This window comes from Heteronotia binoei, chromosome 3 (assembly GCF_032191835.1).
Source record: "Heteronotia binoei isolate CCM8104 ecotype False Entrance Well chromosome 3, APGP_CSIRO_Hbin_v1, whole genome shotgun sequence".
Taxonomy (NCBI): Eukaryota; Metazoa; Chordata; class Lepidosauria; order Squamata; family Gekkonidae; genus Heteronotia; species Heteronotia binoei.
The window spans coordinates 57,138,332-57,155,772 of record NC_083225.1 but is presented as its reverse complement, the minus strand read 5'-3'; the positions used below and the strand labels follow the sequence as shown (position 1 = coordinate 57,155,772).

At 40.4% G+C, this 17,441-nt stretch overlaps 1 protein-coding gene across 4 annotated transcripts in view; it reads right to left on the bottom strand.

Annotated features, from left to right (window-relative positions):
- Positions 1-17,441, bottom strand: part of GABRG3 (gamma-aminobutyric acid type A receptor subunit gamma3) — a 570,781-nt gene that overhangs the window by 279,779 nt on the left and 273,561 nt on the right. For all 4 annotated transcript variants that reach the window (XM_060233866.1, XM_060233867.1, XM_060233868.1 and 1 more), the window contains one exon: positions 16,151-16,233. In XM_060233866.1, the coding sequence (XP_060089849.1) occupies positions 16,151-16,233 (83 nt within the window). The remainder of the gene's footprint in view (positions 1-16,150; positions 16,234-17,441) is intronic.

The window sequence follows — 17,441 nt, the reverse complement described above, 5'->3', positions numbered from 1 at the left end:
TCCATAAAGATTCCAAGACAAGGACACTGCAACAGTGCCTAAATGAGGAGGGGGGCACTCATTCATTCATGTCTTCTAAAAAGAAAGTACAGGTTTAACATTTGTATATTATTTTGCTTCTATCAAACTAAAGCTTTAATATGTTTTTTTTGGAATTTAGGATACCGCCAGCATACCAATGAAACCCAGATCTTATTGACATTAATAGCAACAGATATGGATGACACTTTTCTAATGTTGTATGAGCTTCAGTGACAGTGCAGCTGGTTTTGCTGGCATTTGTGCTGCTTCTTGTCTCGTTTGTAGTCCCTTAATACTTCTTACAGTTCTCTGAGGAAAATTCAGCTTTCATCTGCTTCACTTGTGTTTCTCCCAGTACTTACAGTGGTAAAGTTTAATTGAAATGCACAAATATCTTCTTTTCATACATTAACAGAGTGTATCAAGAGCTGTTTTCCCCACACACAGTTTCTAAAAATGTCACATTGTAGAATTTTTTTTTAGTAGTAACCTCAGAAAAAGCTCACATAAGCTTCTACTTAGAAGGAGCTTTACAAAACAAAAGGCTCTTTTGGTACTCATTACTGAACATACCGCTTGCATGATTGATGGTCTATTTATTTATTTAGTTTGGTGAGCGATAATGTTCATTACCACATCACACAATGTGGGACACATTGTGGAAGCATGTAGTATATTTGAAATTTATTCAGGGTCTCATCAAAAAATTAGCATACTGGAAGACACCGCTTTTAAAATTTTTTAAAGATCCCAGATAATGAATCCAGGTCCTCACGCATCAGAAGAGTGTACTTTGCCAAAAAGCTATTAGCAGTGCAATCCTAAACTGATTTCATTTCAATGGACTCAGAAGAGTGTGACTATCCTTTGGATGGCATTTGCAGAATTGAAAACAGAAACAAAAATTTCTTTTAACAATGAACATTTTATACAATCATTTTATACAAGCCCAGGAAATGGAAGGACTGAGGTCATGTTTATTGATGTATATTATTTCATATCTTGCCTCCCCCCCCCTCCACGTAACTAAACACACTAATTACATCTGCAGCAAGGCTGCTACATCATGTATCTTCCAGCTATATTTCCAGACCCAACATGGACTGCAAGAGGTCTGCATTTTATTTCTGGCCATGGCATTCTTCCTGCATTGTTCTGAATTTGGTAGCTTGCATTCTTAACTAAAAAAAGAGAAAAGGTAAAGGTAGTCCCCTGTGCAAGCATCAGCCATTTCCAACTCTGGGGTGACATCACTTTCACGACATTTTCAAGGCAGACTTTTTAGGGGTGGTTTTCCATTGCCTTCCCTAGTCATTTACACTTTACCCCCACCAAGCTGGGTACTCAGTTTACCGACCTTGGAAGGATAAAAGGCTGAGTCAACTTTGAGCTGGCAACTTGAACCCAGCTTCTGCCAGGATTGAACTCAGGTCATGAGCAGAGCTTGGACTACAGTATTGCAGCTTACCACACTGTGCAAAGGGGCTCCAAGCATTCTTAACTAGGCAGAGACAAAATGGGAGGAGAGATTTTGCAAATATTTTTGTTAAGTATAAACATTATCCATAGTACAAGGGAGTAGAATGCAATGCAATCCCTCCCATTCGGCAGTCAATTAGGAAATGCTTTCCCAATAGTGAGGGAGTGATCAAAGTACAGTTCATCTCTTTTAAATGTCAATTCTATTTGTAGGTTTGAAGGTAGATCCCGAGTGTGATACACTGAGTAAGCTCACCTCATCTTTCGGCAGAGTGCTTTGAAATTGGCTAGAGAAGGATATCACTGCACATCATGCTATACACTTATATGCAGGCAAGTTAAAGGAGATCTGCACAGCTTCTGCAACATGAGCCCTACCTTATCAAACAATGCTCTCATTCTAACTTGACTATATTTGCTCAGGTGACATCATCACACTCCAGAAACTAGAGATCAAGAGAGAAAAATGGTGCTGAAACAATGGTTGTCAAGACACCAACCCAACAGATTCTTAAAATATCCTTTTCGTTCAGGCCCCATTGAAAGCACAGTGTTCTCACTGAACATGCTCACAATAAACTAACAGTGCAACCTTCTTCTTAATTGAATTAACTTAGGTGACATCATTATTTAAATGTTGCATCTGCTGAGGGGGAAAATACAACATAACTTGACAGTGAAAAAACCTTGTTTCCGGGATACTGTGAGCTTGCTAATTAATTCCACCTTTCCAAGAACACTCATCTACAAACACAACAATATGAGCTCATACTTATACCAAGATGAATCATGCTAGACAGTATGTTTGGCAGATGTTGTATGAATTGACACCTGTGACAAAGACTGACTCATCAACAACCAATGCTATCCTTTTTAAAAAACATTGATATTATAAATTTGTGATGATATAAAAATATATGTAATGATCATCATTTTTTTTTATTAAAGATAATCTACTGGTAAGGATTATAAAAGAGTTCCCATTCCCCTCCTTCATTCCGTCTTTGTCTGATAAGGTGAGGAGAATGTGTGTGCATGAGGGAAGGCTTCTTCTCTCCCCAGCTCCCTCTCCAAGATCATCCATTTCTCTATTTTGAAAAGACCTTTATTCAGTAGCTAATTTACATATTAGGCCACACTCCCTGGCCTGGGAGCATGGGCCAGCCAGCTGGAGCTCTGGCCAGCCCAGACAGAACTTTGCTCTTGTGGTCTTTGGCAGAAAAAAAGCCTTGCCTTTATTTACCAAATTACAATTTCAAGTCATCAGAGTTCGACATTAGAAAGCTAAGTCAAAACATTACAGGTTTTACAGAATGAAGAAAATAAAACATATGAGACTAAGTTGCACATACAACTGGCATTCTTTTCCCTATAGAATGGATGCAAGCCCACTGGGACTTTTAAAAATAGAAGTTGGTCAAGACCAGTGTTCCCTCTAAGTTGAGTTAGTGTGAGCTTGCTCCAGGGCTTTTTTGTAGCAGAAACTCCTTTGCGTATTAGGCCACACATACCTTGATGTAGCCAATCCTCCTGGAGCTTACAATAGGCCCTACACTAAGAGCCTTGTAAGTTCTTGGAGGATTGGCTACATCAGGGGTGTGTGACCTAATAAGCAAAGGAGTTTCTGCTACAAAAAACTCCTGGCCACCTCACAGTTTTTTAGCCTTTGGCTCACACATTTTTGTTTCATCACAGGAAAAATGGCACAGAGCAATTTATGCAATAGCTCATAACTTTAATCAGTATCTCATGAAGTAACAAGACCCCACAGCTTAGAGGAAATATTGGTCAAGATGTATTTTACTCCATTGCCCTCCTTCCCTGGCTCCTGGCTTGTGTACTTCTCTCAGTGTCCAGACCTTTTAACTCTTCCTGGCCCATCTGGGACGGTTTCACTTTAACCTATCATGAAACTGTGAGAGGATTCACCATGTATACCTTTTATTCAATCAAATTAAAATGCGTATCTCAGGATATCCAAACAGATTATCTCTTTCTTCTTCATGGCAGGTAGGCACATAGTCATTGCTATCCTGCCTATTTGTCTCCACAAAGGAAATTCATCCCAGCATGCAATATGACTTTCATTGCTTCATTTTCCAGAAAAGAATGGTTTCCCTCAGATTAGGGCCTCCCTGAGTATAAACCATGGGATATCTTTATCACAACAAGGGTATCCAGACAAATCCCACTTAATTGTCATTAGGTCAACAATCCCTAGTCCTCTCAGAGGCAGCAGAAAACAGTCCAATCTGCAGTATGCAAACTCATTTTTTTCAGCATGCTACATTGCTGAGGTTTTGTAGTATTGTTGTAGTAATTTGCTGCAGTTGACCTCAGAGAAAAAACAGAAAAAATATTGAGCAATGTGTAAACCAGCTCATATAGTCCTTGGAATTGGTACATACATCACATAGAAACAACAAAGAAAGAACATATGTGACTTGTTTCTTCTTTTTCTTGTATAGTTAATCATTCCTATAAATCCTAATTCTAGAACTTCTAACATCACATGACGAATGGGCAGTGAGGACGTATCAGCAGAAAGGAAGCATCTCATTACACTTCCAATGCAACTTAATAAAAGCAACTTGCAAAGAAGAGATACACAAACTCTACATGTGCAATAGTTTGAGCATCTCCTTGTTATAAATCATTTCAGAAAAGTAGTTAAAATAAGTACAATTCACCTTCACTTTCACTTTCTTCCCACTTCATTGTACCATATGATAAAGACAGAATATAAAAATTAGGTGGTTCAAATATGAATTTGCCTACCTTGTAGAGTCCATGTATATTACAAATTGACCAGCATCTCCCTGCAAAATTCTAAATTGGCTTGCATGATATATTCACACAATTTTTTATTATTTATTTATTTACTTTAAATTCGTAGCCCGCCCTCTCCATAAGCGGACTCAGGGTGGTTAACAACAACTAAAAAGTTACATTTCCTAACAACAAATTACATTAAAATTGTTAACAATACAACCCCCCCCCCCACTCAATAGTGCTCATTGCTGGCAATTCAATTACAATCCAAAATGAGAAAAGTTCACCAGTTGCAGAAAGCAAAGATGCCCTGAGAAAGAAAGAATTCAAATAGACAAAGACTTGAGAAATAATAGGTCCATAGCAAAACTTTTGGACCTCTTTATCCAAAACGAAACTAAGGAAATACCTGATGCATTTGAAATTTATCATGCTAAAAACAGATAAAAGGATTTCCCCTCTAGTGGGTAATTAATCTGTTGAACTCAACTAAAATATAATTGAAGCCAATAGGTGAGTACCAATGATTTTTTAAAAGGATTAAATTTCAGCATAAATAAGGAGAAGATTCCCTGTAGTTAAAATTGAAGCGATCACTGTTAAGAACATAGGTCAAACAGTAACAAATAGGATTTTTGAAAGAATGTTTGAAAAAATTATTTTGACATTTCAGTTCTCTGCATATTTACTATGAAGTAACCCCCCTGCATTCAATGAGATGTACTCCAAAGGAAATGTGCGCATTCATTGGTTATCATGCTGGGGGGCAGGGCGGGGGCTGTTTTAGACTGCAGCTTTTGCTTTCTCAAAATTCTTCATCAGGGAAATAAATACCAAGTTTGCTGAAACCAGGGCTCATGTACAATCATGGCAGCCAATGTACAGCTGCTGGATAGAAGAAGCTATAATTATAATTTGTGCATGTGTTAAATTGGCCTAGCTTTAATGCAATGCAAAATTCACACTAATATTGCCACAATTTGATTTTTTTTCCCTTAAGCATTTGCAGTTAAGCATACTGTTGGATTAAGTCAACTTTGAAAAAGCTAAATTGAAAAAAAATAGAATTTTCATACATGAATAATTTTCAATTAAAACATTTATATTCTGCCCCCCCCCCCCCCGAAGCTGATATGTAGTAAAACTGCCTTTGAATAACTTTCAATTAATCATCAGGGGGTAAGATTTTTGTGTATGTAATTTCCCCTTGCAATTGAACTTCCATAATGACATCCGAAGTTCTTTAATATTCAAGGGTACACATTCCAGGCAAGTTTGAATCCTAGCATAATTTAGAAGTTATGCACTGCTTTACTCAATTTATTTTCAGGATTCTAAACTCTCAGTTTTAGGCACTGTCACCTGTAACACAGAGTAATCCATGTTAACACCTGTAATCCATGTTAATGGATGCTGAAATTAGAAAGATGTCCCTGAATTCATTCCTGCAATTAAAAAAAACCCAGAAGACAGTCATTTCTGCCACAGCTCATTTCTGTGGCAAAATGGAAGCAGGATTTCTCTATGCAATCCATTTATACCCAAAGATAATGAATGATTAATAAGTAATTAATAAAACAGTAATTAATTAATGTAATAGTGTCCACCATTTGTTTTTATAATGTATTTCTATTTTGTTATTTGTTTTATTTTTAATGCTTTTCTATATCACCCAGAGCCCTGCATTGGGCAACATATAAATCATCATCATCATCATCATCATCATCATCATCATCATCATCATCATCATGGCTTTTTTGTAGAAAAAGCCCAGCAGAAGCTCATTTGCATATTAGGCCACATACCCTGATGCCAAGCCAGCTGGAACTGTGTTCCTGTGCATTCCTGCTCAACCTCTCCCCCCCCCTACCCCTTGTCATCATCAGTAACAAAACATAAACCCTGGAAAGCAGAAATAACTGGGAGCAATCAGTATATACAGATATCATTAGGCAGAATTCTTAAAAGAAATTCCCCAGAATATCTTTCTAACTAAAATTCTCCTCCTAGGAATGGTTCCAAGAATGAGTATCTTGGCACAGCCTGATGAGGTTAGTCCATGATATCAGAGTCTTAGCACATAAGTCCAATCCAGGCTAACAAGTTTATAGATTTTTCTGCAGCTTAAGATTTCTTTTTTTTAAGAATTTAGGGGTACAGGCTCAAAATATCCCTCCAAGCCTACTCACGACCAATTACTTCCAAAGTCTGTATAATGAAGATTAAAATGCCAGAACTCCCTTGACAGGTTCTCCAAATGCTGCAAACTGAAACCAATATTCAGTTTCCTTTGCTTAACTCATAGATCACCACATACTGCAAGGACCAGGAACCCAGATCCCTATTTTCCTTGTGTTCCCAATAAGGTAAGTAGACCCTCTAGAAGGAGAGCCACATAAACAAACAGGGGACTGTATATTTTTTAAAAAGCTATCATGAAGGTAGAATGCCAGCAGCGGGGTGGGGCTTTCCAGTGTTCTGCACTGAGTGTCACATATATGACTATCTGCCCACAGGACAGAAGTCTTGGGTGTGTACTTGATGCAAGGAGCTCCTGGTACTCAGGGAACGAGTTTGTACCCTTGAGGCTGAGGTGACTGACCTAGAGAAGCAGAGACAGTCAGTTAGACACTTGGAGAAGACTCTTGGGGATGTATTAGATGAGCCCCACTCTGAACATGGCAGTCCCATTGCTGCCAGGGAGCATGTGGGTCAAGAAGGAACAGAGCACTGTGCTGAGGATAAGGAGAATGCGCCCTCAGTAGGGACCACTTCTTCTGGTGAGCGGGTATCCTTTCGCACCAAGGAACCATCCATGGGCAGGGAGAGAGGGGGGGGACTTGGTAGTTGGTGGTTCGATCCTTAGGCAAGTAGACAGCAGGGTGGCAAAACCGCATACTGACCATATGGTGACTTGCCTGCCTGGTGCGAAGGTAGCGGACATTACGTGTGTTGTAGATAGGCTGATAGACAGTGCTGGGGAGGAGCCAGTGGTCGTGCTGCATGTTGTCACCAACTATGTGGGTAAATGCAGTCATTAGGTCCTGGAGGAAAAAATTAGGCTGCTAGTCAGGAGACTTAAGGCCAGGACCTCCAAGGTAGCCTTCTCAGAAGTGCTATCTGTTCCACGTGCAGGGTTGGTGAGACAGGCACAAATTAGAAGTCTCAATGTGTGGATGAGACGATGGTGTAGGAAGGAAGGGTTTACGTTTGTTAGGCACTGAGATGCTTTCTGGAACAAGCGGGAGCTGTACGAAGAGACGGTCTCCACTTGTGTCCAGATGGAACCAAGCTGCTGGCACTTAAAATCAAAAAGGTGGCAAAGTAGTTTTTAAGCTAAATCTTGGGGGAAAGCCAACAGGAGATGAAATGTCTCTGGTTCAGGAGGACTCATCTCAAAGAGATGAAGGGTTAGCTATTACTTTTATACCGGGTAATGGATCAGAGTTGTCCACTGAGATGGTGACAAACAGTATGGAGTGTCTGCAAAAGGCTCAAGGCAGCAGGAGGAAGGTTGTGGGCCTAACTTGCCTGGGAAATTATAGATGTTTGTATACAAATGCTAGAAGTGTTCAAAGTAAAATTGGTGAGTTGGAATGTTTTGTATTGGGGGAAGACAGACATTGCAAGACCACCCTGTTCCGATTGGCCTTCACCGATTAAGGGAAACTACTAGTGAAACCTATACAATAGCACCAGTATATTAATTTTAATGATTTTATTGATTTTAGAGTTTTAGTAGAATTTTAATTAATGTGTTAATTAGTTATGTTCAAATACCTTGTAAAACTAATGTATTGATTATGTTGTTAGCCGCCCTGAGCCTGCTTCAGCGGGGAGGGCAGGATACAAATAAAAATTGATTGATTGATTGTGGGAATTTCAGAAACTTGGTGGAATGAGGAGAATCAGTGGGACAGGGTGATTCTTGGATATAAGTTATATCGGAAGGATAGGGAAGGAAGGGTTGGAGGTGGGGTGGCTCTGTATGTCAGAGAGGGTGTACAGTAAGACTGAGGTCAAAGAATTAGATTCCCTTCTAGAAATGCTTTGGGTCGAAATAGAGGGCCCAAAAGGAAATTTAACTATGGGAGTTTGTTATTGCCCACCAAATCAAAAGATAAGAGGATGATTATAATATGATGGAAGGATTAAAGGTAGCGGCTAAATGTAAAAACTGTGATGTAATAGGTGATTTTAACTACCCGCAGATTGATTGGGTCCATATGTGTTCAGGTCGAGAGAAAGTGATTGAATTTCTAGATGCTCTCAATGACTTTGCTATGGAGCAGATGGTCATAGAACCTACCAGGGGTGGGGCGATCCTGGATTTGGTCCTAAGTAATGCCCAAGACTTGGTGAGAGATGTAAAAGTGATTGCACCATTTGGGAGCAGTGACCATAACGTTATTAAGACTGTGGCAAATCAAATGCAAGATTATGATCAGGCAGTCAAAAAGGGACTATGAGGAGCATATTGCAAAAAACATAAAGACCAACAATAAAAATTTCTTCAAATATATTAGAAGCAGGAAACCAGCCAGGTCTGGATGGCATACATCCAAGAGTTCTGAAAGAACTCAAAGTTGAACTTGTGGATCTCCTGACAAAAATATGTAATTTTTTATTTAAATCTTCCTCCGTTCCTGAGGACTGGAAGGTAGCAAATGTTACCCCCATCTTTAAAAAGGGTTCCAGAGGAGATCCAGGAAATTACAGGACAGTCAGTCTGACTTCAATACCGGGAAAGTTGGTAGAAACCATTATCAAGGTCAGAATGAGTAGGCACATTGTTGAACATGGGTTACTGAGGAAGACTCAGCATGGGTTCTGTAAGGGAAGATCTTGCCTCACTAACCTGTTAGATTTCTTTGAGGGAGTGAACACACATGTGGACAAAGGGGACCCAATAGATGTTGTTTACCTTGGGCGTTTTCCCACGGAGCGACGTCCCTCTTCACCGCGCAGCGTCTGTGCGGATTTCCCACCAACTGCTCCACATAACCAGAAAGAGCCGCGGCTTTTGTGTCGCTAACATAAACTGGTTTTTAGCGGTTTACATCTGCGACGCAAAAAGTCCGGCACTTCCTGGTTCTGCGGAGCAGTTGCTGGGAAATCCACGCAGATGCTGCGCGGTGAAGAGGGATGTCGCTCCACGGTAAGCTCTGTGGGAAAACGCCCAGAGACTTCCAGAAAACTTTTGATATAGTTTCTTATCAAAGGCTCCTTAGTAAGCTAGACAGTCATGGAGTAAAAGGACAGATCCTCTTGTGGATCAAAAACTGGCTAATTAATAGGAAGCAGAGAGTGAATATAAATGGGCAGTCTTCACAGTGGAGGACGGTAAGCAGTGGGGTGCCGCATGGCTCAGTACTGGGGCCCGTGCTCTTTAACTTGTCCATTAATGATTTGGAGTTGGGAGTAAGCAGTGAAGTGGCCAAGTTTGCAGATGACACTAAATTGTTCAGGGTAGTGAGAACAAGAGAGGATTGTGAGGCACTCCAAAGGGATCTGTTGAGGCTGAGTGAGTGGGTGTCAATATGGCAGATGAGGTTCAATGTGGCCAAGTGCAAAGTAATGCACATTAGGACCAAGAATCCCAGCTACAAATGCCAGTTGATGGGTTGTGAACTGGCAGAGACTGACCAAGAGAGAGATCTTTGGGTCATGGTAGATAACTCACTGAAAATGTCAAGACAGTGTGTGATTGCAATAAAAAAGGCCAATGCCACTCTGGAAATTATTAGTAAGGGAACTGAAAACAAATCAGCCAGTATGATAATGCCCCTGTATAAATCGATGGTGCGGTCTCATTTGGAATACTGTGTACAATTCTGGTCACCGCACCTCAAAAAGGATATTATAGCATTGGAAAAAGTCCAGAAAAGGGCAACTAGAATGATTAAAGGTTTGGAACACTTTCCCTATGAAGAAGGGTTAAAACGCTTGGGGCTCTTTAGCTTGAAGAAACATTGACTGTGGGGTGACATGATAGAGGTTTACAAGATTATGCATGGGATGGAGAAAGCAAAGAAAGAAGTACTTTTTCTCCCTTTCTCACAATACAAGAACTCATGGACATTCAATGAAATTGCTGAGCAGTCAGGTTAAAACGGATAAAAGGAAGTACTTCTTCACCCAAAGGATGATTAACATGTGAAATTCACTGCCACAGGAGGTGGTGGCGGCTACAAGCATAGCCAGCTTTAAGAGGGGATTGGATAAAAATATGGAGCAGAGGTGCATCAGTGGCTATTAGCCATGGTGTGTATATATGTGTGTGTGTGTGTTTCTCTCTCTCTGTGTGTATATGTATATATATACACATATATTGGCCACTGTGAGACAGAGTGTTGGACTGGATGGGCCATTGCCTGATCCAACATTGCTTCTCTTATGTTCTTATGCTATTTCCTTCCTGGTAATTTCACGCTTATGCTATTTTAGGGTACAATGTCCTTTCATAATGATTTCCACTGGACATGAACAAAATGTGCTAGTATACTTAGAGACTTTTGAGTCACCAGAAATTTCACCTAATCCCTCACAAGTTTTGAGTACTCAACTACTGCAATGAGTTCCATAATTCAACTGTGGCACAGATCCTCCCCCGTATGTTTATCATTTGTTGTGAGCTGCCCTGAGCCATTTTATGGGAAGGGCGGGATATAAGTCATAGAATAAATAAATAAATAAATAAATCATGCAGGAAGGGAAAGCAGGCACAAGCATCCCTGACTGTGGAGGGGGAGTGTACACATGGCCACTGCTTCTGAATGGTCACAGTCTGCAGATGACCAGGCTATTATGTGGAGGCAGGAAGTGGGGCCAGAATGTTCATGGCTGATCACCTTTCCTGGGCAGTGATTCAACAAATGGAGAAGTCATCTGTACTGAGCTAGTTCTGAGAGAGGAAACACTGCATATCTATAGAATCAGAACAAAAAACTGCTTGTGTAATTAGACTAAGAAAGGATCTCAAGCACTTCCCTACCCACTGCTTGTTATTCTAGCTTTTTGGGTTATGGCAAGGAGATACATATATCTATATCATAGAGTACTAGATTTGTTTCAAGGTATTGCCCTTCAAAGTCCTGCATGTCCTGGGATCAACATATCTGAGGGACTGTCTCTCCCTGTATGTGCTTTATGCTCAGAAAACCAACATCTCTTGGTTGTCTCTGGCCCTAAGGATGTCCATCTGGCCTTGACCAAGGCTTTTTCTGCCCTGGCCCTAGCCTGGTGAAACATGATCCCATTGGAGATTAAGGCCCTGTCAGATCTGTTACCTTTTCACAGGGCCTGCAAGATGGAGCTGTTCCACCAGGCCTTTGGTTGAGGCAGTGGGCATCCACATTAAACCAAACTAAACTAAACTGGACTCCCTTGAAAAGGCCCACTTGAACTATGACATCATTAAGTAGTGGCCAGGTGGAAATTGTTCTTACTTTATACCCTTCTGTCGCCTGCTCTGAACCAGGAGGTTTCTACTTGTTTTAAGTAGAAACCTCCTGGTTCAGAGCATGAGACAGAAGGGTATTAAGGTTAGAACAATTTCCAGCTGTTTTTATTGTTTTTATTGATTTTAATGTCTCAAGTGTTGTAATGTTGTATGTTGTAATTTGTATATAAATAATCTCTTTGCATACTTCATTGAAAATACCTTAAGAACAAGAATAGCATTTTTCAAAGTGAAATATTGTCTGTATACATATAATTTGGAGTCTGTGGTTAAACTGTTAAGAGCTATACCATGTTCTCTGCCATACTGATGCATCACAATTTTATTTATTTAGAACAATTGTATTCCATTTTTCTGCCCAATTAAAGTATAAAATTAAGACACAATGAATACTAAGCAAAACCTAGCATAATCACTGACACTAAAATGGAAGCATTTAAAGAAAAAAACCCCAACAGAATACATCAGCTAGGTGGATGAACTTTCAAAAACAAAGAAGAATTTTAGGCTGTTGTCAGAAAGACAATAAGAAGGAAGCCAGACTTAAGTCTTATGGAAGAGAACTCTTCACAGTGGGTGCTACCACCAAGAAAACCCTGTTCCACATTCTCACCAGCCCCATCTCAGAGAAGATGTGACTTTTAGATGTGACTGCTCATCTAAATATACTTGGAGGAAGTCAGAAATGGGCCTAGGCCAGAATCTTGCAAGAACAATAATACTTACTGAAAACATAGCAGAATGAAGAAGGTAGGGCAAATTTTTGCAATGATGCAACAGCAATACATTGCAAATGGTGTGGTACTGTGCATGTGTTTTATTTCAGCACCATTCCTTGTGTTAAATACAATCTCAACAAATGAATTTATTTAGAAGAAGGTTTGAGAACGGCATTTCTGTTTCATTCATAAAGCACATAGGAAGAAACTGGAATACGTATTGTGAATATTAGTTATTTAGGAATTTGGCACAACTGGTCTCCATCAATCATCTGGCCAGTCATTCACTCCCTAAAATTTATTTGGAGTCATAGACCTCACAGCTCCTGCAAGTTTCTCGCCTTGGATCCTGTTCATGCAGAACTATGAATGGTGGTGGCCACCCAGGGCTTTTTTTTTTTTTAAGAAAAAGCCCAGCAGGAAGTCATTTGCATATTAGGCCACACTCCTGATGTCACAATTGTTTCTCACAGGACTTTTGTAGAAAAAGCCCAGCATGGACTTATTTGCATATTAGGCCACACCCCCTGGCACCAAGAAAGCCGGAACTGCGTTCCTGTGTCTTCCTGCTCAAAAAAAGCTCTGTGGCCACCCCTCACTTCCCCCTTGTGGACCAAAGCTGTTGCAAGCCTCCTGACTTCTGGCTCCACTGGGCTGCCATTGGGTCATGTAGGCATGGCCCTGTCAGCTAGCTGAACTGTGTGGCAGGACTACAGCTGGGGGTGGGTGCTATGTTGGCTCTGGATGCTACCATATTGGAAAATCTGAGAAAGCTCATAGTGGAAAAAATTGTATTAGAATGTTGCAACAGGCTGGAAAAGTTTGCTTCAGAAATTAAACATTGGTAGATTTTCTCCCCTCACTGAAATGTTGCTCAGCTGCCCACCGGAGCCCCCATTCCAGCCACTTGTCAATGGATTTGAGATGCTCTTATCAGGTGGATAACAGCTATTTGGAGGGCTCTCTGACATATATGCTTTATTTTATGCTTCCTTTATAATACTCAGAGGTACCTTTCATTGCACCACAATGTTCTTTTATAATAACATGCATTACTTTGGAGGGCAAATATTAAATTCCTCTGTTAACCATGATTTTTCTTCTGTTTTAGTTTTAAAACTGTGGTTGAAGGTCAACCTTATAATTTAAATACTGATGTGAAAAACCACCAGTTCAAGAGGTTTTGTTCCCTAACATCTTGTGTGTGATCCTCACAGATCAGCTTGTCAGGTAACTAACACTGTTCCCTGATAATTCAGCAGTTCTTTATAACATGCTTGGACCACCCCTCCCCATATAAAGTCACTCACATCTTTTTGTCTTCTGAGTCCAAGTATGTGAGTTTTGTTACCATTTCCCTGACTGATAGATTCAAGCATTCTTGGCAAGATCTAGAACATTTTTCAGCCTTTGTCCTCCTGGTCTTTTGAAATGGGCCCTGGAAGAGATTCACAAAGTCCTTCTTTCATCCTTTCCTGAAGACTCTTTCTTTGTCAGAGGGCATTCTTTTTGTCGGTGACTTCTGATGTGGTTATTGTTGTTTTTCATTGCAATAAGTACTGTTTCTTATTTTATAGATGATAACATTTGAAACAATTAGTTGTTAGCATACTTAAATGTGTGGGAGAAGAGACATAAATGCTTTAATAAATCTGTCATAATGGTTTATTGCAATCAAAGATCAGATGCATGTAAAATATTCTTAGCTAAAATACACTAATAAATCTGTCAATAATAGCTTTGCATGTACACAAGTTTGAATGTTCTTTGTTCCAGTGCAATTCCATGTCAAGATACTCCTGTATAAGCTCACTGATTTCAATGGTCTTCAGTTCCTCTGCATAGGATTGCACTGTAAAGGAAGAACTCTTCAGCTAGTAACAAGCAGCTGCATTCCTATCCTCTGGTAGTATTTTCTTGTCTCAGGACATTCTTTTCCTTTTAAATTCCAAGGAATGGAAGGTATCTCTTCCAAGCATTTTAAATTTCCACGTTATACTTGGAACATTGTTGAACCCAGCAGTCATCCCTATTTCTTGAGGACACAGTACTGAATGCACATCTAAAAGCCACCTCCTTACACACATAAGCCATGATTACCCAAGAAGTTCTTCTATATACATACATATCCTAATTGAAATGAACAGGAGCTGCATGAGAACTTTCCAGTTAATTGTGCCCATTTTGGAACTATGAAATACATTTAGGAACATAAGAATTGCCCATGGGAATGTGTCTGGAAAGGAATCTGATAGAACACACAGTAGACAACCAACCACAGTAGATAACCAGCCATCCTTGTCCCATGTACTCCATACTGGTCTTAGTGGTAGTCCATATAAGTCATCAGCAGGCATATGGACCAACAGAGACTTCCATGTGGCCTGAACCACCCTCAACTTCAGGGTTCAGATGTACTCCTTTGAATGGCTTAATGGACCTCTGTGATCCTGCAAACTTGACTCCTCCACAAAAGATACTGAACCAAACAGTGGTTGTAAAGAAATGAAGCATAATCTACTATGCTTTGAAAGAACTGTGGTCACATTGACAATGACCTCCCTGAAATGATTGCATATTATTAAGACCAACATGAACAGTACACAAAGTATCACACCAACTGAAACATTGCTAATCATGCTGGATAATATTTTCAGTAGAATTCTAGAGCTGGGGATACATGTTGATTAAAATGTGGCATTCCATTTCCCTCCAGTGTTCCTGTTTTCAGCAGGGTTACAGCAGGCACCTCCAAAAATGGAAGTGATCACACAAGAGATTTGGCCTGACCTAGCCATGCCTCCCCTCCAGATGTAATGTGTGTAACATGCACATCTGCCCCTGAGTCCCGCCTGTACCTACCTCATCTGAAGGTGAGCTGGGACCAGATTAAGTAGCTACCAGGAAGTTCTTGGCCGCAAACCTCTAAAACATATGCAAGATGCATTTCCTGGTTGTCTGAATCATCAGGTGTGTGCTGCGCCCACCGCCCACTCCCTCCTGGCATGTGCATGAGCAGTCTGAATGCTCCTCTTGCAAGTATGCAGCTGGTGCCTCTCCTGGCAGCAAAGCAGGGGCTGTGTGATTGCCGAAGCATGGATAAAAGAGAACCGGCTTTTTCAAAGCTGGGATACTGCCTCACCAAACCTCTTGTGTGATCTCACCCAGAGACAAGACTTGCTGTCTCATACATACAAAAAGACAAACAATACCTTCCATTCAAAAATGGCAAGTATATGAACAATAACATCCTTTGCCTACTGATGCGATATTACTTTGACTTACAACATGAAATGTAAAACCTTAACACATCTGTAAATGAATAGGCCTTTATTCCTAGCACAACCCACAACATCCTACATTTAGCTGGAGATCTTTTTTTGGTTGCTTCATTGTATGCACATGACACCTTAGGTGAACAGAACTCAGATTCTACTTCTGTATCTGCTATAAATGAGACTACAAATTATTGACCATTGCATTTTGTCACAATGTTGCAAGGTGTGAATTTCCTGCCATAAAGGCAGATGGAAAAATACACACATTCAGCAAACAGAAAAATGAGTACCTTGAGCCAGTGCCTCAGTAACAGACCTGAAACACTTATCGGAACTAGCAAATTTATGACTTCATGCCTTCATGCAAAGCCCTGCAGATTGTAGATACATATACTGTAGATGGTAGACATATTACTTACAGCTGGAGAACACCAGTGGGCATGAATGCTTATCCATTGGAAAATTATGTAATTGCAACTGGCATTCAGCATTGATGGTAAGCCTATGGAGAAATCAGGTACCTGTTACTGCATCCATGTGATAAAAAACTTAACAATGAAAGCATTTCAAAGGCTTGATTGTTAAAACAGCTCTTTAAAAGTTTGCTATCATGCAGTGTGTGTGTGTGTACACACACACATTTGGTAATACATGTAGCATTATGTATTGCCCTCAATGTGATGGAACAATAAGCTACCATTTTTTCCACCAGATTTCAAAAAACATGTAAATTTCAGCCTCAACACTGAAACCTGCTGAGGAAGAAAATCATGCAAGCAGCACCTCTGGATGAATGCTTCTACAGGCACAAGGACTTTCACCTGCAGAGCTCTATTTTTCCCCCTCCCCTGGTAGCCTGAAATGCTGTCCCCAAATCCTAGTTCTGGGGGTCCTCTCTGCCCTGCAAAAAAGATTTCATGGGGCAGTTTAAGTTGCCAGAGGAGAGGGAAGATGGAGAATATATATGCTCTGTAGGCAGAAGTATTTGTACCATGGAACCTTTAGTCTGGATCCAACTCTCTATCATCATAGGAAAGATTGTTCCTAGGGGTTGCTAACCTCCAGGTGGGACCTAGAGATCTCCTACTTTTACAATTGCACTCTAGGCTACAGATATCTGTTCCCCTAGATAAAATAGTTGCTTTGGAGGATGGATTCTATTTATTTATTTATTTGGGATTTATATCCCGCCCTTCCCACGGATGGCTCTATGACATTATGCAATATGGTGGTCCCTCCCCTTTCTAACTCCCACCCTCTCTCGGCTCCATCCCCCAAATCTCTAGCTATTCCTAACACAGAGCTGGCAACCCACTTATTCCTCATCACAAGCCACTCTTGGAGCTTATAGCACAGCAAATCAAATCAATAGGATCAGAGTAATTTTACTCAGGGCCTTTTCTTCTGGAAAAAGAGTTGCCAGAACTCTCAAGAGGGAAATGAAGGAGAAACACACAGGTTTCCCTCATGAACTTTTCAACTTCTTCTTTTTTTAGAATTTTGTTTCCATGAAGAGGTTCCAGAACATTCCACCATGTTCCCCCAGAAAAAAAAAAACCCTGATTGTACTGATTCCAGAACTAGGCCAAGACCTCAAGGAGTGAACAAAACTCTTTAAATGTCAAGACACAAAGGTTTACTTCCTACTAGGGGTGTGCATTTGGCTTGGTCAAACCGCATAGACCACCGAATCACCCCTGATTCGGAAGT